The sequence below is a fragment of the Anabrus simplex genome, chromosome 1 (assembly GCF_040414725.1).
Source record: "Anabrus simplex isolate iqAnaSimp1 chromosome 1, ASM4041472v1, whole genome shotgun sequence".
NCBI classification, from domain to species: Eukaryota; Metazoa; Arthropoda; class Insecta; order Orthoptera; family Tettigoniidae; genus Anabrus; species Anabrus simplex.
Window position 1 is genome coordinate 1,050,921,931 of NC_090265.1, and position 14,152 is coordinate 1,050,936,082.

Sequence of the window (14,152 nt, forward strand, 5' to 3'; positions counted from 1 at the left end):
AATGCTCATAAGTAGAACAACAAAGACTGAACAAGTTGGCCATTTGGTTAGGGTTGTGCAGGTGGGAGCTTGCATTCAGGAGATAGTGTGTTTGAACCCCATTGTTGGCAGCCATGCAGATGGTTTTCTGTGGTTTCCCCGTTTTCACACTAGACAAATGCTGGGACAGTAGGGGCCTACCTTAATAAAGGCCACAGCCTCTTCCTTCTCACTCCTAGCACTTTCCTATCCCATTGTCTCCATAATACTTATCTCTGTCGGTGTGATGTAAAGGGAAAATTAATAGAACAACAAAAAAAGACCATCACAATAATGGGTCAAAACAACTCTTTGTTGTCCTTATACGTATATCTTGAATTCATCTCTGATCAAATTGGGGAAAGAAATTAAATATTAATGTGAATATATTATGGAACTAAATAAAGTCATGGAGTACGAATAATAAAAGCACTGAAACGTAGCGTCTACAATGAAACAAAACATGTTAAAGGTAGTTTTGACCCCTGCCATCCTTCTAGTGTTAAGGAACAATATTCATTCAAATGGGGCGGCTCATGAATGTCAAACAAAGCATGTTCTGTTTTCTTGAGAAATATTGCCAGATTTTTAAAATTACCACATCCCTGAATTTGCAATGCCTGTGTCTATAATGCTAGAAGTATGAAACAGCCTAGTTCTATTTCAAAATACAAAGTTAGTTCCATTATCTCAACTAACATTGACACTCTGGAAAAGTACTGTAAGGTTCATTATGAAGCTCTTAGCAACATTACAGATTTTTGATATCTTTAACAGTTGATGAGCATTTTAGCTGGCTTACCCTGTATGTACTTTGTGGTCAAGTTTTGAAAGAGCTGTGAACATTTGTTCTTTGATTTCAATAATAACTTTGAATTTTATTACAATTATTGTGTTAGCGATAAAGAATATTTTAATTACTGTGCTTGCTTGAAGAGCTGGGTCAGTGGATGCAAAGTGGGTTTCGGCCCTTGGATTTCGTCCTGTACGAGGCCACGGCTTGTCCGTGGTCCAACAGCTCTCTACTCTGACCGGCCAACCGAGCAGAGGAAAGTTGGCCACGGCTCTACCATGGCTCTACGCCTCTGCATTCGGGAGACGTGCCTGGGGCACAGTGCCGGACTTCACACCTGGCTCCACCTGCCAGCTGTGCTGAGAATGGTTTTCCATGGTTTTCCATTCTCCTGCACTAAGGTGAATGCCGAGACAGTTCGTAATATAGGCCACGGCCGCTCACCCCCTCACCTTCTCCGCAAATCTCCTTCACCGTAACAAATCTCCTGGCCTGAGAGACGTCACTGTCTAAGAGGCCCGCCTCCCCCTTCAGGGGAGGAATGAAAATGTTTAGTAGTAGTAGTAGTAGTAGTAGTGAAAATCTGTCAGTAAAATCCTCTAATAGGTGCTATTCCAGGATACAAATTGTTTGATTATTCATAAGGTTGTGGTATATCATTTTGCCAATCAACTATGCAAGGAAGTAAAAAACATAAATCTTTTACATTATTAACATTTTGCCTTAAAAGATTAAACAAGAATCTTTGATTGACATTTGAAAATTGTTATGACATTAGCTACAATAACAACTCACTATTTCCAAGAATACTAAAGGTGACAAGCCCATTATTAGTACTGCTATCATCGGCATCTGTTGCTTGAAAATCTTGGATAGGGTTGAGTTTTATATCCTTAAGCTGGCTGTTCAGTAATTGTGTCTGAAAGATGAAATCACAAATTTATTCTTCACAGATATACTGTTTACTGATAGGTAAACATTAAAGAATTTTAGAAAATTAAAGAAATATACATGAATTACTCTAATTATATTTATGCCTTATAGGCCTCCTAACACAATTCTCATAATTTAAAACATCAGCAGAATATTATACACTGACTGACAGTGACAATGCAACACCAAGGAGGAGTGGTTCGAAAGGGATGAAAGTTGGGGAAAAAACAGAGACGGCACGGACGGATAATTGATGTTTATTTCAAACCGATATGCAGGTTACACAATGCGCATGGGATCGACTCAGTAGGATGTAGGACCACCGCGAGCGGCGATGCACGCAGAAACACGTCGAGGTACAGAGTCAATAAGAGTGCGGATGGTGTCCTGAGGGATGGTTCTCCATTCTCTGTCAACCATTTGCCACAGTTGGTCGTCCGTACGAGGCTGGGGCAGAGTTTGCAAACGGCGTCCAATGAGATCCCACACGTGTTCGATTGGTGAGAGATCCGGAGAGTACGCTGGCCACGGAAGCATCTGTACACCTCGTAGAGCCTGTTGGGAGATGCGAGCAGTGTGTGGGCGGGCATTATCCTGCTGAAACAGAGCATTGGGCAGCCCCTGAAGGTACGGGAGTGCCACCGGCCGCAGCACATGCTGCACGTAGCGGTGGGCATTTAACGTGCCTTGAATACGCACTAGAGGTGACGTGGAATCATACGCAATAGCGCCCCAAACCATGATGCCGCGTTGTCTAGTGGTAGGGCGCTCCACAGTTACTGCCGGATTTGACCTTTCTCCACGCCGACGCCACACTCGTCTGCGGTGACTATCACTGACAGAACAGAAGCGTGACTCATCGGAGAACACGACGTTCCGCCATTCCCTCATCCAAGTCGCCCTAGCCCGGCACCATGCCAGGCGTGCACGTCTATGCTGTGGAGTCAATGGTAGTCTTCTGAGCGAACGCCGGGAGTGCAGGCCTCCTTCAACCAATCGACGGGAAATTGTTCTGGTCAATATTGGAACAGCCAGGGTGTCTTGCACATGCTGAAGAATGGCGGTTGACGTGGCGTGCGGGGCTGCCACCGCTTGGCGGCGGATGCGCCGATCCTCGCATGCTGACGTCACTCGGGCTGCGCCTGGACCCCTCGCACGTGCCACATGTCCCTGCGCCAACCATCTTCGCCACAGGCGCTGCACCGTGGACACATTCCTATGGGTATCGGCTGCGATTTGACGAAGCGACCAACCTGCCCTTCTAAGCCCGATCACCATACCCCTCGTAAAGTCGTCTGTCTGCTGGAAATGCCTCCGTTGACGGCGGCCTGGCATTCTTAGCTATACACGTGTCCTGTGGCACACGACAACACGTTCTACAATGACTGTCGGCTGAGAAATCACGGTACGAAGTGGGCCATTCGCCAACGCCGTGTCCCATTTATCGTTCGCTACGTGCGCAGCACAGCAGCGCATTTCACATCATGAGCATACCTCAGTGACGTCAGTCTACCCTGCAATTGGCATAAAGTTCTGACCACTCCTTCTTGGTGTTGCATTTGCTCTGTCAGTCAGTGTATATTATACCAAAAAGCTACATCTATTTTCACATTCAAACATGAATCCATCCAGCTACCAGACAGACATGCAAACCAATTATACTAGCAAGGTAAAGATGTCAGTATGTTATGGTCAACTTAATAAACACAACCTGCGAAGAATGAACTGGACTTGTTCAGGACCCGAACTCATCTGCATTTCCTTTTAAAATCCACTCATCTTGGTCACACACACACTCACACTCTGTCTCTCTCATTTTGTGAATATGGAAGAACTTTGTAAACTTAGCTCTTATTCATCTGAATTGCTAGCTTATGTGAACTAATGACCACAGTATCCCTATTTTTTACCTAGAATGTATTTAATTCTTTTAAATTATTTATCCTAACAAAATACTACATTCATCATCATTTCCAAACTCCAGTTTCCCGGGTGTGGTGAACAAGCGCTCGCCATCTCCTTATGTCTTCATACATCTTCTGATCCAGTACATCCTCCCATTTGTATCCTGTCTCCTCCACATCTGATCTTACAGTCTCTATCCAACATTTTCTTGGTCTTCACTGTGGTCTTCTTCCTATGAGATTAAGGTCAAATTATTTTCTGGCAGGTCTTTCCCTGTTCATTCCCAATATGTGCCCATACCACTGAAGTCTGCGTTTCTTTATGACACTGGTAATAGGAACCTCAAAACCAGCTACTTTCCTATTCACTTCATATCTGATCTTGTCCTTTCTGGTAGTTTGCTTCATGGTTCTAATGAATCTCATTTCAGTTGCTTGGATTCTACTGAAGTCTTTGTTTAGTAGAGGACATGTCTCTAAACCGTACATGAGGATTGGTACGAAGTAAGTGTGGTACACAATTGTTTTCACTTTCTGTGGTATTTTGCAGTCCCAGAGAAGATTTCTGACTTGACTGTAGAAGTTCGATGCTTTTTGTGTCCTGCTGAGAAATGCATGGAAAGCTGTGACAGAAGAATTAAATGCTCCGAGTGATGGAAAATGCAGTAAAGAGCAACTACGTTATAATGAGTAAAATTAAATACTGGAGTTACTGTATTATGTGATACAACAATGTTAATGTTAAGAAATAAAGCTATATCTCTTTGAGGGGTCAAGGGTCTGCAATACTTTTGTGGTTTGCTTATCTGAAAATAAATTATGTAGCCTACCTGTACTAGAAGTACTGCCATGTATGGAAGTTGTATGTTATTGTCAGAGAGGATAGTGTTATAAATGTGGAGTGTGAGTTGCAGGAATGTTGAGGACAGCACAAACATCCAGTCCTCAAGCCATAGGAATTAACCCTTTATGATCAAGCTCAGGGCCCCAAAGCCCAAGACATTAATCACTCAGCCATGGGGATGGACATCCATGTAGGTGGTTCAGGTAAATGGTGTGAAGCATGAATAATAGTATCAATATATGGCAATCTGTCTGTGGAAGTACGGGCTCTTTAGTAAGTAAATTATTTACCTATAAGTGAGAGTAGTTTAGAAGATATGAAATACATTGTGAGTGCCGCTAAGTAACTTTAAAGATATTTGTTCTGTTAGTGGAAAGGATATCTTTGTATTGGACAGCCTAGGTATAAATAATATTTTGGGTCTCACCGGCTGGTGCATGTTTTAAAGGAGAATTAGGGGATCTGACTCATGAGCAAGTAACACACAATAGTTGGTCCATTATTGGACATTATAAATTTTCCAGCTAACTCATTCCTGGTTGTCAGTTTTTGCTCCAGTGTGCTAAGTTGGGCTCATCAGTTGGTAAATAGCACATCTACCAAGACGCATGGCTGTATCTGTATCATCCGATGAGCAGACAGGCATCAAGTTTTGAAAATGAGACAAAGTCTCTCATAGTGCATTGGCACTGCCGGTGGCTCCAAGTAGCGTCTATTAAAGAAGTCCATACTACAGAAGTAAACAACTACAGGAGTTCTTTACTCCAGAAGAAACATCGAAGAGCTGAAGTACAATTTACTACAAGTTACTACTAGGGAAGTAGCGTTCATTAATCCCGGAGTGTAGTTGTGTTTAGGTGGGTATTTTAAAGAATTTAAATGGATAAGTTTATGTGTGATAGGAAACGGGGGTCAGGGAGGAGCCAAAAAGATAAATACCTGTTAGTGGAGATAATGAAGATCCATGCAAAGGATATAGAGTGTACGAAAAGAAATGCATGGAAAGTGGTGACAGAAGAATTAAATGCTCTGAGTGATGGAAAATGCAGTAAAGAGCAACTTAAAATTCGTTGGAAGGACATAAAAGTGAAGGCTAAATTGCAGAAAGCCATTGACACACAGGGGAAAAAATTAAAACTGGTGGTGGTGATCAGCAATAATGCAAAAAAAATATGTACCATATGTGAAAAGTACCCCAGGGAGCAAGGAAGTGAGTTGTCATGACAAGCCACAGACAGGGGGCCCACTAATGTGCCTCATATATGGGTGAAAATATGAAGGGTGAACGAAAGTGTAATCATGCACATCTAAGTTATTATACATCATCAACGATGGGCTACAGTTAAAATCAAAATACAAGTACAAGTACAGGCATCAATTATACACGAACTGACACACTAAAATGCAACTTATGCTTCAAATAACAGAAAACAATGTCTTTTAGAACTACACTATTCAAACTGTGCTGATCTATGTGCCCTCCCACTTTTGCTCTAAATACTGTCTTCCAGTTAGTTTTCCCAACATCTCTGTGATTATAGTTCCCCAAGCTTGTAGAAGGCATTGCCAGAGATCTTCACAACTGCTGACAAAAGATTATTTTGCCGTACAGTCGAGTTCAGCCTACAAGAAACTTGATGGGTGATAAAACGGGTGACTGAAGGGGCCAGGTCATTACTTGTAGAACTCCTAATGATTCTTAGTTTCTTACATACTGTACTTCTTGCACAGCTGTGATGTGTTGTTGTCCTGCTGCAGAATAAACTCTCTTCCAATAAGTTGAGTTCCAAATGGTATTGCATTGCTCGATAGAATGAGATGGTACTGCTACTTCCTCAAGATACATGCCTATCTCACCAACTCTCCCACCTTATTGTTGCCAAAACGACCCCATAAAATAAATTGTTGGTACTACTCTCACATTCACAATCTGTAGAACACACCAATCGATACTTGATAATAAACAAGTGGCAAGCAATTTTTTAACACATCAGTCAACAGTCTTTTAAGGCTCGTAAATTCTTTGGTATAACAATATAACAATCCAGAGTGACATTTGGTGTACACAGGCTGAAGATTATATTACGTCTTCCAGCTCCCACCGGGTTAGGTTTGTTTTGGAAATATGTTTTCAGATGTGCAATGTAATGAAAATACATCATAAAATGGTTGGCACTACTCTCACATTCACAATCTGCTACTGTCCTCTTGCTTCACAGTTGGTATTAGGCAGCCTTCTACCATTCTCTCTCCTGGACAATGGCAGACATACCGACAATCATTTCTCAAATGTCTCAAATTTTAACACATCAGTCAAATGTCTTTTAAGGTTCGTAAATTCTTTGGTATAACAATCCAGGCTGATGTTTGGTGGACACAGGCCGAAGATTATATTACAAGTATCACTCTCCAAATACCTACACAATACATACATAATAATTAAATATTATTAATTATTGCATCTTGATATGTAATAGATCAGAATGGGAAAATACCTGCAGCGAGAAATAGATCAGAAATCTAATGTTTCAATTAAGGAAGCCTACCATACATCCTATAAAGTATGGGAACCTCTCTTTTTTTTGACTCAGACATTTGGTGTCCCTACAATTTTTGTTAGGATGCATGAAAGTCCTGTAATTTTAAGAATTGCATTTCACACAGTGAAAACTGAAGTTCACTTCATGTTGATGTTGAAATTATTGTTTTGCTTTGGAAATTATCATCATCATCAATTCCCCACTTCTAGCTTCCACCGAGTTGGGTTTGCCTTGAAAATATGTTTTCAGATATATAATGTAATGAAAATCTGTCATAAAATGGTTGGCACTACTCTCGTTTTCATGATCTATAGAACAAAGCAATCAATACTCGACACCAAACAAGCAGCAAGTGATTTTTTAATCATAATTGTGGCTGTTTGCTTTGTGTATTAGCTTAACACATCAATAGCATGTCTATATGCAAGTTATTCACCATGGTGAAAATCTTGAGCCCTTACTTTGCTAGCTTTATTGGCATATACTGCCTGAAACTGCACCACCCATGAAAAGACACAAGCATCTCATCAACTCATCTTTGATCAAGAACTACTTCATTTTACTGCCCTGCCATGGTTACTCATATCAAGACTGACATTCATACATACAAGTACATATAACAACTCTTATTAGATTATCTACACTTAAATAAAAACACAAAGAATCTTCACAGAGAATAACTTTTGAATTAATCTATGTATTATAAATGAATAATGAGAGATTAATCAAAGCTAAAATATGCCTAAATGGAAAAACCCAAACTGTGATCCAAGTTTATGCTCCCCAGCAGGGTTGTAGTGACAACCAAAAAAGCAAGCTTCCTAGAAAAACTAGAGGACATCATTGATGAAGAGAACATAATGATAATTGGGGATTTGAATGCCCAGGTAGGAATTGATAGGTCAGGTTATGAAGGAAATATTGGTCCATATGGATTTGGTAGTAGAAATGAGAAGGGTGTTCTTCTGCTTGATCTATGTACACAAAACCAACTTCTGGTGAAGAACTCATGGTTTCAGAAATGGGATAGCCAGAAGATAATGAGATACAGCTGGGGTGGTCAGTATAGATCAGTGATAGACCTTATCATCACAGATAGGCCAAGTGGAGGAAAGGTGCATTATGTAAAAGTGATACCTAGTGAGAGCCTTGATAGTGACCATAGACTCCCCATTGCAGACCTAAGAGTCGCCAAACCTATTATTAAAGTAAACAAGAAGAAAAAACCACGAATTAAAGACTGGAAATTTAAAGATCTGCAAGTCATACAGCAGTTTCAAGAGGAAATCAGAGCTAAAGTACCAGTAACAGACACAAAGAAAGGTAACGAAGAATGGAATGATTTTAAGGCAAGTCTGGTTGGTAGCGCAGATAAAATATGTGGAAGAACAAGCAGAAGAGTTGGAGAGAAAAGAACATTTTGGTGGAATGATAAAGTGAAAGAAGCCATAATGAAAGGGAATAAAGCCAAAAAAGCTCTTGATGTGGTTAAGTCTGATAGAAGAATCAACAGCAACCAAATAGACAATAATAAATTGGAAGAGATGGTGAAAGAATATGGATACAGGAAGTTGGAAGTCAAGAGAATTGTACGGGAAGAAAAAGAGAAAAGTTGGGAAGAATTTACAACTAAACTGGAAGAAGACAGGAAAGGGAATATAAAAATGATATATAGAATAGTAAAAAGTAAAAGATCAGATAAAGAAGCAATTACAGCTCTGGAGACAGCAGATGGAATATAGTTTGCAATATGAAAGATATCAGGGATAAAATGGGACAGTATTTTGACAAGCTCCTAAATGACCTTAATGAGATCTCTGTTGAGGATGTAGGACAGAAAACAATAGAGGAAGATATCCCAATTACATGGACAGAAGTAGAGCAAGATGAGAAGTGGTAAGTCAGCAGGAGCTGATGAATTTACAGTTGACATGATTAAAGCTGCTGGTCCACCAGGAATACAGTGGCTGTACAGAGTTCTCAGAACAATATGGAAGGATAATGAAATACCTGAAGATTGGACAAAAGGGATGATAGTTCCTATCTTTAAGAAAGGGAGTAGAAGGAAAAGTGAAAATTACAGAGGCACTACCCTCCTATCACAAGGCCTTAAATTTATGGAGAAGATCGTCAAAGCCAGAGTTAGGGATATACTAGAGCCTATGTTAATAATAATAATGTTATTTCTTTACGTCCCACTAACTACTCTTTTACAGTTTTCGGAGATGCCGAGGTGCCAGAATTTGGCCCCGCAGGAGTTCTTTTACGTGCCAGTAAATCTAACGACACCAGGCTGATGTATTTGAGCACCTTCAAATACCACCGGACTGAGCCAGGATCGAACCTGCCAAGTTGGGGTCGGAAGGCCACCGCCTTAACCGTCTGAGCCACTCAGCTTGGCAGAGCCTATCTTGGAAGAGGAACAACATGGCTTTAGGGCTGGAAGAAGCACAACAGATCTGATATTTGCTTTGAGGATGTTGGCAGAGAAACACTGGGAAAGAGGAAAAGACCTAATTATTATGTTGATGGACCTTGAAAATGTGTATGATAATGTTCCTAGATCAACTATTTGGAAAAGTCTTAGAAAACTTGGTGTAACAGAGTACCTTATTAAGAAGATCCAAATGCTATATACTAATTGCAAAAGCTGTGTCAGTATTGGAGATGGTCACTCTGAATGATTCAATACAGCCAGAGGAGTACGACAGGGAAGTGCCTTATCACCTCTTCTATTCATCGCGGTTAAGGATACCATTTTAAAGGAACTAAAAGGAAAAGGTAATAAAGGTCTTCAGGCTCTGGTGTTTGCAGATGATGTGGCAATATGGGATGAAACAGAGGAGGGAGTGCAAAATAATCTGAATGCATGGTGTAAGAAGTTTGATGATTATGGAATGAAATTGAACCCATCAAAAACAGTAGCATTAAAAATCAGCAGACATAATACAGAATGCAACATAAAAATACAGGACCGCCAAGTTGAGGTAGTACACCAATTCAGATATTTAGGAAGTCTAATGGCTGGTAATAATATAGCTGAGATAGAAATAATAAACAGAGCAACCAAAGGCTCTAACTTACAGTATCGCTAGACACATACTATGGGATGAGAACGTCCCACAAAGAACAAAAATGATCATGTACAAGTTATATTTCATTCTCATCCTTACATATTCTCTGGAAACCTGCACACTAACATCAAAGGATTGTAGTAGGATTCAAGCCTGTGAAATGAAATTTCTTAGAACTGCCCTCCAAAAGACGTGACTTGATCACGTGAAAAATGATGAGATCCGATCTAACCTAGGTCTAAATGCATCGATGGAGGAAAGACTTATGTCATTTAGACTTGTCTGGGCATATTAAATGAATGAATAGCACAAGGTTATCATGTGCTTATTTGGAAAAGAGAATAACAGGTAGAAGACCAGCTGGAAGATGAAGAAGAAGATGGATGGACCAACTGAGAGAAGATGTGGAGAGAAGAGAATTGAATTGGGAATCTGTCATGAACAACAAAATCTTTTTGAATAGGCAACTTTGGAAGATGCTCATTTTCAAACACCCTAGCCGGCTCGCTGGAGGGGCAAACCGATGATGATGATGATGATGATGATGATGATTAGAAATGAACAAACAATTGTTATATATATATATATATATATATAGAGAGAGAGAGAGAGAGAGAGAGAGAGAGAGAGAGGAACACAAAGTAGACCACATAATGGAAGAACACAATGACAAGTCAGTACACTCTGGGAAAAGGCAGCAATAGAAAGAGGGGACAAGGAGAAATGAACGAATGTATTTTACAAAGAGTAAAAATTGTTCAGTTCTAGATACACTTATTCATCACACAGAATACTGAAGCAGCTAGATTCATTTATTTTATTTGTAAGGTATGGTATTTCAGAATCAGAGTTCTGCAAATGTCAGTTCAAGAATAAAATTAGAGTCATGACTCCATTAGTTTGTACACGTGCAGAATAAGGGAAATCCAACTTCCAAAACAACTATTGGATTGTTGTCATCCTCCTGGTTGGAAAATTTTATTTAGTCCCCTAAAGAAGACTTGGATCAGTCAAGTAGAAGCAGAGGCCAGGTGCCTGACTTCAACAATTTAACAAGTGAAGAAAGCAGCCCAAAATAGACTGAATTGGAAGAAGACAATCAATAATGTGCTCTCCATAGGCAACACAGAAACAGTAGGGGTGCCCTGGCAGAATTTCCTGCAGGTTCTAGAGTGAATGACTGACTAAAATGTCAGTGATATCAGATTAGATCAAAGAGGTGAGTTTTTTTCGGGGTTTTATTTATTTATTTATTTATTTATTTATTTTTTCTGTGTATCTATCAAGGATATTATAGTGTCTGATTTTCCTTGTATTACATTTAGAAATTGATCTACAGTTATTATGACACAGCTCTGATGATCTGCTTTCTAAACCTTTCAATTGCACAAATTCATTTCTTGAAATGATTTGCCACTAAGAGTGCAAAATATTTCATGTCCCCTCCTCACAACAACTGACAGTTTCTTTTCAGTTAAAAGGTACAAAATTTGCAATAAACTACTGTATATATACTTCTATTGAACACCCTAACCACTTTCATCTAACTGTCCATGTCTCTTGAAATTTCAATGTATTTTTAATAAATTATGTGAGTAGAAGAATAATGGAGACTTTGGGCTCAAATCAGAAGTATTAGACATTGGAGCCTGAAGTACTAGGTGGAGTTCAATGAATACTAGTAAAGTTTCTAACTAACATGTTTGCAAGAAACTTTACCATTTCAGAAAAGCAGGGGTAGTATTTTTATTATTGTAATATGTATATCAATAAGGCTATGAAGAAGCTCTATACCAGCGATTCTCCAACTGTGGTACATATACCCGAGAAGGTATGCGCACGTTTTTCAGGGGATAAGGGAATGATTCATCATCATCATCATCATCATTTCTTCACTTCAGCAAGCCGGGTGCAGTTGTGTACAACCCTCCTCCAGTTTGTCCTATCCATCCACAGATGCTGCTCATATGTGTGACACTAGTTCACATCTCTAATTGAGAAATTGACAAAATAACAAAAGAACTCAATGTTGCAATCACTTTTCAAGGTATACAATATGAGCTTTCTTCTTTGATTACTGAGGAACAGATTAATATCTATTATTTATTTATTTATCGTGTCAGAAGTACAAAGTAAGAGAGACAAAAATTAAACCAAAAAATTTTAAACATAGGTTGACCAAAAATTGGCCACGACAAGCGCATTTGGAGTTGCTCTCATTAGATCTTTAATGGTACAAGTGGCTGGAGAAGATGGACACAGTAGAAGATGTTCGTTAGTCTGCTTAGTACCACACTTGCAGTAAACTGTCTCCACAGGAAGGCCCCATTTCTGTAGGTTGGTCTTGCATCTTGTGGTACTGGAGCGTAATCGATTGAGAGCCTTCCATGTTGTCCACTTTTCAGAATGTCCAGGAGGAAGTTCTTCCTTTGGAACCATCCATTCTCTCAAATGTTGACATTTTTCCCGCCACATTGAGATTCTTGCTTGTTGTGGAGTTCCTTTAAGAGCTTCAGTGGTTGTCAAGAAGCTCTTTCTTGATTTCAACCTAGGATGTGCTGGTTGACAGGCATACAAAGGATGGGCTTCCATAGTCATAGCCTTGCTTTTCTCATGCCTAGCAGCAATCTCACGTCGGATTTCAGGTGGTGCTATACCAGCGAGACAGTGGAGTTTATCTATGGGAGTAGGTCTTAAACAACCTGTGATAATACGGCAGGTGTCATTTAGTGCTACATCTATGTTTTTGGCATGGCTGGACTTATGCCACACGGAGCAAGCATACTCAGCAGTGGAGTAGCACAGTGCTAGCGCGCTTGTTCTCATAGTGCAAGGGTGAGCTCCCCAGGTGGTGCCTCGAAGTTTCCGCACTATGTTGTTTCTGGCAGACACTTTTTGTTTCACGTTTAGGCAATGTTTCTTATACGTAAGCGTACGGTCCAGAATCACTCCCAGATATTTTGGAGTCGAACAGTGTTGAAGAGGGATTCCTTCCCAGGTGATTTGTAAGGTTTTAGCTGCTTTTTTGTTATTGAGATGAAATACACAGCTATGAGTTTTCGCAGGATTTGGCTTCAAATCATTTTCATTGTAGTAGTTGGTAAATTCTTTCAGAGCTTTGGATAAAGTCTGTTCTACCTTTTCAAAACAGTTGGCCTGAGCAGTGACTACACAATCATCAGCATAGATAAAACTCTGGGTACCTTCAGGTAGAGGCTGATCATTAGTATAGATGTTGAATAACAGTGGTGCGAGCACACTGCCTTGCGGTAACCCATTCTTCTGTGTTCTCCATCTGCTTCTTTTTCCCTGAAATTCCACAAAGAATCTTCGGTTTTGGAGAATATTTTTAATGTTGCACATTAGATGGAAGTCTTTGGTGATGTCATACAATTTTGTTAGAAGAATCCGATGGTTGACTGTGTCATAAGCTGCAGAAAGATCAATGAAGACAGCGCCTGTAATGAGCCGATTCTCAAAGCCATCCTCAATATGCTGTGTCAAGTTTAATACCTGTGATGTGCAACTTTTTCCTTCTCGGAATCCAGCTTGCTGTGGTATCAGAGACGACTCCACCTTTCCTATCAATCGCTCAAGAATGAGCCTCTCCAGGACCTTGTACAGGTGACAGAGCAAGGAAATAGGCCTATAGCTTTTAGGATCCAGCTGATCTTTGCCTGGTTTAGGGATAGCAATGACTCTAGCCTTCCGCCAGATTAATATCTGATGCGGCACTACAGTACTACTGTATTGCTACTACACTATTACAGGTTTACTATCGGCTTTGCAGAAATACAGGATTCTGCATTTTTACCTTAAAATATGACTATGAATCATTCTCAACAACAGAAGTTAACAATTATTTCTGATTTCAAGAAACCAACCATAATACGTGTCGTAGGACAGATATCCTTATTATGGTAAAACCTTCAATAATCATATTTAGCCATTGGTTGTAATATCATACACAACCATTAACCTGGCTCAAGGGAGATAGTGTCATCTTCTCTATCCTTCACTTGAGTAATTCTTGTCTGGCGCATCCA

General features: G+C 40.0%; 1 protein-coding gene across 1 annotated transcript in view; it reads right to left on the reverse strand.

The window, feature by feature from the left end:
- Window positions 1-14,152, reverse strand: part of LOC136857948 (cadherin-AgCad1) — a 452,227-nt gene that overhangs the window by 186,784 nt on the left and 251,291 nt on the right. Inside the window, exon 22 of the mRNA XM_067137073.2 lies at window positions 1,607-1,730. Within this exon, the coding sequence (XP_066993174.2) occupies window positions 1,607-1,730 (124 nt within the window). The remainder of the gene's footprint in view (window positions 1-1,606; window positions 1,731-14,152) is intronic.